Source organism: Nannobrachium achirus, assembly GCF_963921795.1.
Source record: "Nannobrachium achirus genome assembly, chromosome: 23".
NCBI classification, from domain to species: Eukaryota; Metazoa; Chordata; class Actinopteri; order Myctophiformes; family Myctophidae; genus Nannobrachium; species Nannobrachium achirus.
The window spans coordinates 45151722-45163933 of NC_137830.1; the positions used below are offsets into that span (position 1 = coordinate 45151722).

General features: G+C 44.1%; 1 protein-coding gene across 1 annotated transcript; it reads right to left on the reverse strand.

Annotated features, from left to right (window-relative positions):
* Window positions 1-306: 306 nt before the first annotated feature.
* Window positions 307-8647, reverse strand: pfkfb3 (6-phosphofructo-2-kinase/fructose-2,6-biphosphatase 3). Its single transcript, XM_080754010.1, has 14 exons — window positions 8554-8647; window positions 4548-4676; window positions 4324-4417; window positions 4133-4199; window positions 3922-3996; window positions 3752-3808; window positions 3490-3614; window positions 3184-3391; window positions 2854-3000; window positions 2642-2746; window positions 2389-2518; window positions 2146-2273; window positions 1848-2027; window positions 307-373 (listed from the first exon to the last, which is right to left on the reverse strand). Exons 1-14 carry the CDS (start codon window positions 8633-8635, stop codon window positions 320-322), a joined length of 1581 nt encoding a protein of 526 aa, XP_080610136.1. The 5' UTR covers window positions 8636-8647; the 3' UTR covers window positions 307-319.
* Window positions 8648-12212: the final 3565 nt, after the last annotated feature.

Consider the following 12212-nt stretch of genomic DNA (forward strand, 5'->3'; position numbering starts at 1 on the left):
GTTTACATTGTAAACCAAGTGTTTATCTTTTTAATTCGTAGTGCAACCATTAAGCTCCATCCTTTTGGTCTTATTCTGACTCCATTTAAAAGGTCTGTATGCTGGACAGTCATTCAAACCAGACCAAACCATCTCTGACCAATACAGAGACAGTTAACCAAAACAGGATTCCATAATCCTATTCACTGTCTCGTGAGAATGGAGAATGGAATGCTAGTAAGGAAGGTTCTTGAGTGGTCACTTTTCTTTCTTTTTTTGAAGATTTTGTCTTTGAATCCAATTCCCGATCTCTTGGGTCAGCTGATCCACCAGTACAATTTCATTGGCAGGGCTGTAGGACATCATGGCGGTCAGTTGTTCTCCTTATCAAGTTCTGGAAGTACAGAAAAAGTGTCAAGATCTGGGAATATTAATGATGCATGCCTTTGCTTAAATCATCTGCACACCAGAAGTTACATCATGTTCTTTTATTCTGCGGCCTGTGTGCTGGTCTGCTGGTAAATATAAGCCGCTAAGTGTAAAGCCATCATCATCATGGATCATTATGGGTTAGTAAGTCAATATGTTTGTGTGTGAAATAATCTGTGATTATGAAAGAAGCTGAGGGTAACTTTCACCACCCAACAGAACAAGTGCTCTACATGTACACATGTACACCTAGTGAATCTGCCTTGTCAGGCAACAAAAAGAAAGAAAGAAAAAACCCATAAAAGATATTTTTTATGGGTTATATTTATATATCAGGAGGTGCACAGGGAGCAGTTAGTGGTTCAGTCTCTCAGGGAAACAAAGACAGGAGGAGCCGGGGATGGAAGCAGGTATCTTAAACCAGATGGCCAGTCTACCTCCTGAGCCACTGGCACCATATCGTCGTTGTCGGGTGGAAAACTCGCATCTCCAAGTTTCAAAAGTGTACGTTCTTTTGCAAAGTAAAGCCCTGCTTCATCATACAAGGCCGTCGCACAAAAGTAGTGAAAACAGCAGATCTACAAGCACACAACGCCTCGCGGTGCAAGGCGTTGTGTGCTTGTAGATCGGCTGTTTTCACTAGTTTAAATCATTTTTAAAATGATAAATGCAAAACCAACGGTTTTGGATATACAAGGTTTTCACCCGACAACAACGATATACATCTATATCTATCTGCTGAGCTATAAGCTTAGACATGATAACTTGCTTTTTTCTCTGTCTTTCTATTTCTTTCTTGTTTTACCTTGCTACGAGAGACCCCACTTTCAGATAGTGGAGGATGACACACCTCAGAGACAGAAAGCCAGAGAAACAAAGAGAGACAAGGACAGGACAGGACAATGAATATGAGTTGCCGTGGCGACACACAGATAGCAACACTCTTGCGATGCTATGACGAAAGACGAGAGGAATTCCAACGTAGGAGGGGAGGAATGTGGACTGGGAAGTGGGAAGCACGTGACTTCCCTGGCAGTTATTCATTTGTTTTCTTTTATTTCTCTCAAGAACAAGACTTGCCTGATTATAATTTCTCCCAAAATATAATACAGCATATTAGGTGACTTTTATCATCACTGAAACAGACAGAGCAAAACAAATGTCACACCGAAGCCGATCGAAACTCGGCAACACAGGAAGGGGGAGACAGAGATATCTAAGTGAGTACTTACAGGCACACTTTGCTCAGCCAGTGCTGCAGGGTGGTGAGAAATGGGCGGAAGAAAAGACGGTGCAAGAAAAGAAAAGTGAATGCTAGGCAGGAAGCAAGTGAACATGCATGCAGTTTAAAGCAAAGAAGTCAGCAAACAGAAAGCGAATGGTTGATTAGAGTAGGTTAGATGTGCCTATGTGTGTGTGTGTGTGTAGTGGGGACCCACCTGTCCGGACAGGGTGAGGGGGAGGTGTGAGGCGCTGCAGAGGGACATGGTGCCGGAGATCTCCTGGATGGGTGGCTCATCCAGCTCGTCGATGCGGGGCTTCTTGATGTTGGGCCCTGGGCTGGTCAGAGGAGTAACGCTGTTCCTCCTGATCAAAGTGCCAGGACCCCTCTTCACATCCTGGGGACAAGGAGAGAGAGAGAGAGAGGAAGATTGAATTGAATACCCCATTCATCAAACTGGACTTGTGATCTGAAATCAGGCACGGTAAGAGGGGCCTACAGACAGCGAAACGTACCTCAGGCCTCTCTCTGTGCGTGTTCACTGCCTCCACGTTGAGCGATATCGACTCCACTTTACACCCATAGGCGACGGGGGTGAGTTTCAGCACCGTGTGGAGGGGACACCTCAGGTAGGGCATCTCATCTAGAACAACATTACGGACATTAAGTGTATGTCACGGTCAGCATCCGAGGACGACAGCTGTAGGATGGAAGAGACCCCATGCAGGGGCTTATGGGAGTTGGTGCTACAGCCTTACCTGCACTCTTGTCCAGGAAGTACGCCAGAAGGCATCGCATGACCGCCTGGTGACAGACGACCAGAACGTTCTCCTGCCTCTCCAGCGCCATAATCACTGGCTCGACACGTTGGACCAGGTCCTGATAGGACTAACATCAGGCAGAAAGAAGAGGGGGGGTTAACGTTCCATTAAACCTTTTTTTTTTTTTTTTTCAAATCAGCATCCCATTGGCAGATGTCTCTGGAAAGATATAAAAGGGCATGTACGGTACCTCCCCAGCAGGGTAGCGGTAGTAGTATTTGTCTTGGTCTCTCAGAGCGAATTCCTCCGAGTATTTATCCTTCACCTCGTCATATGTCATTTCTTCACACACGCCCTGAAGCAACAAATGAAACACACATAAGAGCTTGTCATGCTAGAGTTTGTGGAGTGAGTGTGTGTGTGTGTCTGACTGTATGTGTGCACGTGTGTTTAAACACTCACCGCATCTATCTCATTTAGGGCCTTCCACTGTTCATAGGGTACATCCAGGGCTTCAGCGGTCTGGATGCTGCGACAGAGCTGGCTGGTCCAAACCTTCAGATCTTTCAGGTTCTGCTCCTCCACGAACCGGGCCAGGGCAGACGCAAACTACGGACAGGAGAGGACACGTGTTCAGTGGCCTGGCCTGTGTGATGTGCATACCTCTGTGCTGTGTGTTTCTGTGTGCATTGGCGTTGTCGCCTGAATTTCTTTCTGAATTTAAAACTGTGCACTGGTGCAAAGGGGCGTCCCTCAAATCAGTTACATGCTTTACTGTCGTAGTGTAAATACCTTTCTGCCCTGAGGCGAGAGGCCCGAATCTCCGCCCAGGCGTCCCTTCAGGTTGTCCAGGCTCTCTCCGTGTCGACACAGGTAGATGGTGCGGGGCTGGACGTGGATGTTCATCAAGTAGTACACGATCTTACTCTGGACGTGATCCTGTATCCGGTTGACCAGAAACTGCCGGCCCACATCAATCACTTTGATGAAGGACAGATCCCTAAATAAAGACAAGATTTGGTATAGCTTCTAGCCAAACACTTGAGGGGAAATAATATCAGCGGTTCTGTGCATGATATGACGTGTGCGTGTTTTTACCTGTCATACTCATCAGGGTCTAGAGGTTGGTATGCAGCTTTGTAACATTCAATCCTTTTCTGGAAGTCCAACATGGCGTCCGTTTTGTTAGTGTCCAGGTAGTCTGGACATGAGACCTTTACTTCCTATATGGCGAGGAAGTGGAACGTCAAAAAACAAAACACACTGATCCTGTTGCACAGTGACGCTATAGATAGTTATTAACATTTTTGTTTCACCCTGTGGATGGGCAAAATTGGTTAAAATTAGATTTGTGACTCACCATGATATTAGAAGCAATGACACTGGGATCGTCACACACAGACTCTATGAAGAAGATCTGTAACCAAAGGGAGAGAAACGTGTGATGAGTCACATCGTGCCTCTGACTCAGCCATGGAGTGTGCACAAGGCGTCACGCCTCCCTGCACAGGTAACCATGGAAACGCTTACCTTGAAGGCGTTCTCGCTGCCAAACTGGAGGATCATCCCTCGTCTTTCCCTTGTGGTGTTGGTGGCGTCAAACACCTGCGAGTCAACAAGAGATTGCATGAGACAAACTTAAATAGACACTGACTAGAACCATTTCAAAAGGGGGAACGTTTGCAAGAGCATTCATCTATCACTCAATGTTAGGGAAGAGAAAGTCTAGGATGAAACTTACCGCAACCTGGCCTCCCTCCTCGGTTAAGTAGGACTTGACATCACTCAACGCTGCTAAGGCACACTGACTACAGAAAGACAAGCAAACACATATTTGAACCTGTGGCAGTGAATGTCAGATTTGCATGTCATTGGGTGATGTTTGAGAGTGTATGCGTGCGAGGCGAGTAAGGGATTCGCAGTTTCACTTACTGTCTGATTTTCACAGCGCTCTCATTGTCGGGTTTGAAGAAGTCATAGGAGCTGTAGTTCACTGCCTCCCTGCGATATTCTCCAACATTGAAGACTGCGGCAAGGACAACAAACAAAGTATAAACCAAACGTTCCAATGGCAGAAACGGGGAACAGAAGAGAAAAGCTAAACAAATAGTTGCCCTCTGCATAAAAAGGTACTGAAGGGTGCTTTGTAGACGTACCTTTAGTGGGCATACCAATCCAGTTGAGGTAACGGGTGAGTTTCTTGGACATGTACGTCTTGCCTCGAGCTGGCAGACCCACCATCACTATGACAGTGGGGGAGTTAGCCAGGTGGGGCCCCCCACCAGCTGCAGAGAAAGAAAAAGAGAAAGAGAGAGAGTTATTGCCAGACCCATGAAATGGGTAGGTCTACATAAGCAAATGTCGGTCTGTCCGGGTTTTCTATATAAAGGGTATATATGATGATGACATGATGATGACATGCCTACAAAAGGCATGATGTCATAAATGATGATGACAGACAGGGGGTCTGGCACAACCAGGTTGACCTGGTCTAGTTATTATACAGTAATTAGATATCATCAGTCACTAGACGCCACTCCTTGCTGCAGTGCAATGGGAGACTGCTAAACTCAGAGCGCTACACAGATACTGTACGTCAGGAGTCGGCAACCTTTTTAACGTGAAGTGTCACGTTTTTCTTTTCTAGCTAGTCAGTGTGCCGCATCAACATTAAATGTAATTACCCTAACCGCATGCGTAGCCACGTAGTCGGAGTGATGAGATGTTGGACTTACGGGCAGTCCCCATACTTAACAACCTTGAGTTTCTTTCTTCTTTTGAAACATTTTATTTCACATCACGACGTTGTAATGATCATTAGAGCAATAACCCCACCTACAGTATCTCCCAGACTCCCTCCCCAGTCAGAGTTCAGAGTTTGAATAAATGTTGTAACTATGTGCAGGATGCAACTTGTATACAGATGCAAGGGGATCTGGCTTTTTACATTGTATTTCAAAAGAAAAATCCTTTATTATGCCACTGAGCCAGCAATCACACTCTCCTTTGCCAATGTTTTGCACCCGTGCCTAAGGTTTAGTACCCCTGCTATAAGGCATTGGGGAGACAAGTATCGCTGCCGGCTGTGTGAATTTGTTGCACTCGTTTCTCTGTCTACTCTACTACTCTGCGACTCTCGGTGCATCCCCCACCCCCACCCCTTCCCCGCCCACCACCAGCCCTGTACCATGTGCCGAACATGCACGTGCCCTTTCGCTGAGGCCAGACACAGCCATCAATTCCACATCACTGCCGGTTTGACCCACTTTTACGTGCTGCGTGAGGTGCATACTTCAGTGGGTCTTGGCATGAACACACATACACACGAAACCACAGTATTGCATCACATACTGTATGTAGTGCTACCGTAGTAGGTCACGTGTGAATGTGGAAAAACAATTCGCCTTTTCACCCTAAGGATCATGAATGTTTGAAACTAATTTTATACGTTTTGGTACAACCGCAATGTGTCACTGAAAATAAATAATATTAAGGATGTTTGTATGAATTAAAGTTTAAGCAATGGGTAGCTATAGAGATTTATATTATTATATATAAAAATATGTCTGGGTCATTTAATGTGGTGAAACTGTTAAATGTGGCATTGGAGACATCTTTTTATGAATGGGATATGTTACGTGTACAAACACACAACTTAGGTGACCTGAGTAAACCCTTAGGATTACAGTGCTTAATGCTTCTCTGACAACTCTCATTAACCATGTTCCACAACCCTTCTCTAATCCATTTTCCATAACACCAGGGCCAACACAACGCATCAAGCTATTAGACAAAACACCCTTCTCCCCTCCATCTAAAAGCAGGATCTGATAGAACACTTCTCCTCAAAGGTCTTTCCTTGACTACCTTAACCCACACAAACAATCGGTTTGTTGTTAAAGAAGAGTTCATCCTTATTCATGGTGGTAGCTGCACAGATGTCATCTGTACAGCTACCACCATGTATTAATGCATACAGTGGTGTGGGCCATGGGAGTTGAGGGCTAATTAAATGCTAAATAAAATCCCATCTATGCATCCATCCTGCTTGAATCTACCTACTGACAATCAAAACTGGTACTACTGCCGTTCTGCAAGATTGCCAAAGACCGTTCACTGGAAGATTGCCACAGAAGATGACTGAAATACATCAGATATTGCTAATACTTTTATTGGCCAGAATTGTTGGCCCCACAAATGTTTCAACAACAGGCACACAATGCAGTCGAGTGGGAATGTGTAGCGAATAGTGTAGCCAAAGGCAGTATTATATTCCTATTATTAACGGTTACTGAGGTCCCCACAAAGGCATCCTGCAGTGCATAGGACCTGTAATACAGTGGTTCCAAAACATTTTAGCTCAAGACCCAAAAGAGAAATTAGACGTTTGCCCTGGACTCAAACACACTTCGGGCCACATGTGAGCTTGTAGGTCGGCTATTTTCACTACTTCTTAAACATTTGATTTCTAATCTCTTAGATGTTTCTTTTATTTATTAATGAGATAACTTAGAAGAATCATTGCATTTTTTTATTTTTTATTCATGAAACTCTTAGCTTTTTGAGGAATGCTTTTTCTAAATGCTTTGAAATAATAATTAAAAACAAAAAGTAGGAACCAAAAATTAAGGGACCCATAGAAATGTGTCCGCGACTCACAAATGGGTCCCGACCCACAGTTTGGGAGCCATAAGAGATCAGACTCATTCATTTCAGTGAATACCACCCTGGCTGCTATTCAGGCCAGTAGGGGGGGGATAGGGATACTGATGACTATGTTCATCTCTAGACCCACCAGCATCCAACTTGCTCCCTGCACATGCACTCACTGAGGGCGGTGACCAACCACCATCTCCCTCTCACAGGACCACACCACCCGGCGGTCCTATCAGAGAGAGATGCGCTTTTGTGGAATAATGTGCCCACAGCCCCCACACACCCTCCCTCCCCCTCCCCAGAGCTCATCATACGTTTACACACCTTCTCACGTTATACATTCTATGACCAGGGTTCCCACACATTTTTTACCAATTCATTTCCAAAACTTTTCCAGAATATTTAACCCAATTTCCAGGACTATATAACAATAATTCAGCTCAATAACAGGTGGCTTACTCCTATTAGCAATGCCCAAAGACAGGTAGTGTATGCCAGTGGTTCTCAACCTTTTCAGGCTGTGACCCCCGAAATAATCATGTTTTAACTGGGGACCCAGCACCCTGACGAGCACTAAGAGTTGAGGAGTTGAGGAATTTTGTATAACACTGTTCTGTTGTGAAAATAGCAGATCTATCTACATGCTCACGCCTCGCAAGTCGCAACGAGCATGTAGATCTGCTATTTTCACAATTTCTGCCTCTAATATTTGACAAATGTTTCAATGCATAGCTATTTTTTCCAGGACCTTCCAGGACCCATGATCAATTCCAAAACTTTTCCAGTACTGGAAAAATATTTTTCTAATTTCAAAATATTTCCAGGAATTTCATGATCGTGGGAACCCTGTCATACGTTTACACACCTTCTCACATATACATTCTATGACGGAGCCGACCCCCCCCCCCCCCCCCCCTGCGCGTGCCGATCGCTCGACACACATTCTCTGAATGTCGGAAATCAGGGGAGGGGGCGACTGGGCGAGCGAGAAGCGACGGGGCCGTAACTATAGCAACCGCATCACACGTCACACTCACGCTATAGTGTTTGAATGGTCCTCCTAAACCATGCGCCGTGCATGTTAATGTGCCGGGTGCCGGGTGGGAAACTAGCTTGTCTGTAAAATAAACTGATATAAATCAATACGTTGTAGAATGTATTTATTTTAATTAATTAATGAATGAATGTATGTATTTAATTAATGGATAGATGTATGTATTCAATTAATGGATGGATGGATGGATGGATTTAATTAATGTATGGAGATGATTGTCAGATGGGAACATTTCAATGCACGATCAGTCACAAATTCAATGAATGTATTACATTTAAGCCGCGTTACACTTTAAAACTAAATAAGGCCTGTACACCGCGTAGGTATGATAAACCATTTTGGATTTCTGTAAATCAGAACTCAATGCAAACAAAATCACTCAATTTCAAAATAGTAAATTAGTAATGGAACGGATTGTGCTGCTGTCTGAGGATGAATGAATTGTAACTTACATCTCGTGGGTACCGTGGGCTTGTCATCTTTCGACGGAATCCATATCTTTTGGATCCGGCTCTGGGTGAGTTCTCTTGGCATTCCACAGAGATGGAGGAGGGATCCGGTGTGATGATGAGTGATCAGAGGAAGTGCGATCGATTTGCCGGCCGGTGTTTAAAAAAAAAGAAAGAAATCAGAACTCGAACTCCTTGGTTCACCGCGGGTCAATATGCGCTCATCCTACAACAAAGCTTCTCCGATGGTCGACTTATTCTAGGATAGACAGTCAAGTGCGCTCTTCTGATGCAAGATAACCTGAGTCGGTACAGTAATCTACCGGGCTGTGTCCCAGATCTGCTATTTAAGTCTCGTGTGTGCGAGCAGGAAACAACGTGACATCGATGACGCTGCAGCTGTTCAGCCCAGCCCCCGGCCCCATCACCTCACTGGCTCCACCCCGTGGCCGACAGGAGCATCGTTAAAAGATGTAGACCTATTTATAAGGTTGTATCTTGTATGGTTATTTTATCTTGAATAGGCTATGTATGGTTATTGTTTCATGACTAGTAGTATTAATCAACATGACTATTGTACAATCAAGCGACAGAGATTGGCCCATTTGCCTTAAAGCTGATCGGTTAATAAGTGAAATACACATCATGCCTATAAGGGCGGGGGAATAAATGCCTATATGGCTGGCTCTGGCTGCTACAATAAATGCACAAAAAAGCGAGGATATTGCCAAACGGTAACCGCTAGTGCACGTGCAGAATGGCACATCAACACAGAGAGCTACAGTCAGGGACTGTGTATTGTATTGGTGATACTGTTTGGATAGGGGGGTATTTTAATGACTTCACACGCACGCACGTCGCTTAACACCTGGCCCTATGATGACCAGCTGGTTCTCACACGTTTTCATGTCAAGGACCCCCAAATTGACTTATTAGCCCGAGGACCCGCATTTGAAAAGATATGCCAGGGACCCTAGCCTAATAAGATAAGATTTTTTATAGCTCTAGCAGTGATCTCAACATTTTCTTTGACATACAGGTGGCATACATTTAATGGCATTTCTATCTCTGGGACGGCCAATTTATATTGTGAAATCAGTGTTAATTTAACTCTGAGTGTAGCCTACAAATGAACCAAATGGACCTAAAACTCATTGGCCTACTTCTTGTAGGCAACTCAGGTGTTATTTGTCTATTTTTAAAGATGGCATTGGTAGCCTAACCAATCTTTTTTAATTTTAAACACGTATACTTTTCTATATTTTATGTCATTTTTCACCTCACCTGGCCTACAATCACGAAGACCACCATTTCTCAACTTAGTCAAATTATAAAGTGTCAGTGGACACTCTGAAATAAGCAAATAAAATAACCCAGCTATTTCACAATATATTGTAGGCTAACTGTCTTAAAGCAGTGATGCGCGCAGTGGTGGGTCAAGAGGATTCCAACGAAAATTCCACCTTCCCTTTTCTGGATGAAGGGCGAGGTCACAGACAGACTGTCAGTAACAGATGGGGATAGAATTCCGATCAACGTGGGATATGCAAATACCCAGGTCACCTTGTCAACCTATGTTGACAATCACGTCACGTCGTCATCACACAGAACAGCAGAGTCGACGGAGACGGTGGAAGACGCACGTAGGACAGATAGACACACAATTCAATTCACACACCACGTAGGCTACACCACCTCCTCCTACTTGCATATTTGGTTAAAACAAACAAACACACACACGCACGCACGCACCTCACCTAAAGCAGTAGCCCAGAATGACAGTGAAGTGGCAAATTCATTACTTTTAAGACCTAAAAGCATAATTATTGCGTCCTATCAACAAACTATAGGCCTACTATACAAACTGGACAAACATTGGCCAAATTGTCAAATAATATAACAAGAATAGCTAATCTAAGGCTTTAGATCTCGTAGATCTAAGATTTTCACAATATTTAACTGTGGATGTGGAACCGAGTCAAACTAAATGTAATGCCTCAACTCCTACAATTCCAAGGGCTTGTCAGGGTGGGGGGGGGGGGTCCCCAGTGGGGGGGTCACTGCCTAAAAAGGTTGAGAATCACTGATCTAAAGTAATTTTCAACATGAGGTCGTGCATTTTAATGACATTGAATGGTGTACATAAAAATGTAAAACAAGAATTTAAAAGCTTTTTTTCTGTACACATAGCAGCACAATGTTTTGACATTTGCCTGGAATTAATTGCTGTGCTTAAACGGAGCAAGCTAGCCGTTCACATTGGGTTTTTATAAATTATGACTTTTATGCAAGCACCATGTTTTATTCGACTCCTGAGGGAATGTGTGATTCACAATGAGTAGGCAAAAAGTCCAAAGATATAAAAAAGAAAAAAAAATGTCATTAGCCTATCCTAAAGACCCAAGTATACTCCCACGTAAATGAGCGAGTACATTAAAATTAATTCATAATAGAACAGTATTATACCTTGCCTATGCCTATAGTAGGTTCACAACAATGTATTTTTGCAGAGCGGCATGAATAAAATGTTTGTGGTGCATGGTTACTCGCAGCACTGTCCACAGCTCAGATCACTGAACATGACATAGTAGGCTGCTATCCAAGTCAGTAACATCTGTTGTCAGATAGAAGACCCCACAGCTACACATGCACCCATCCCACACTGACCCTAGGTCCACTTTTAAGCTGTAAGGCCAAGCCCCAGATACCTCTTGGCCTTAGCTCACATCGCACACACTGGTATTTAGGTTAGGAGAACTACTGCCCTACTAACTGGACCCAATCCCATGGCTCAGTTTCTAAGCATGGGCAGAGCATGCACTCTCCCACTCTGCTTACACTCCCACAGCGTGCTCTCTGCCTCACACCATTATGACTGGGTTCCTACAATTTAGGCATTTAGCAGACGCTTTTAATCCAGAGCTACTTACAATAAGCAAGGTAATACATCAATACAATAAGCAAGGTTATGCATCAAATGCATAGAAATATCAATCTAGACATAACTGGGCCCTGTTGACAACAACGACCCCACTGGCACAAACACAAACCGTGAGAGTGAAACCTATAGCCTCGTGAACCAGCCTCCTCCGGAAATCTACAATTCAAATGAAAATGTAGATTGGTTGTGGGTTTCACTTAGCCTGGTTCACGAGGCTAAGTGAAACCCAGTCCTATTGACATCTCCTAGCCTGGCATAGCCAGCCTATATACTAATGCCTATATACAGTAACTAACTGCAGTATCATTCCCTCCTTGTTTTAACATGGGTGGATGTTCTAGCTGAGCTAGGCTAAACATCTCCCATCAATCTTGGGGACAGTTTCTCACCTTTTACTTTGATCCTCAGACTCAGACTCTCTTGATAGACTAGGTCAGATTTCCACAAATCTGAACCCAGAAGACAAATTGTGTTAATTCACGACATTCATGTTTTCTCAGGGGTATTAATGGGCGCTGAATGAAATAATGGAGATAAGTGCAGACCTGTTAGAACCTGTCTGTGTCTGCTAGGTGCCTAGTCAGAGGTGGTGAAGGAGTGTAGGGGCCTAGCGGGGCTACCAGCCAAGCCCCTAGGAGACTTAAGACTCCTGAGGCATTTGACAGTGGTTGAGAAATTGAAATAAACAAATTAACAAAATAAACGGGCCCCGGTAAGGAAA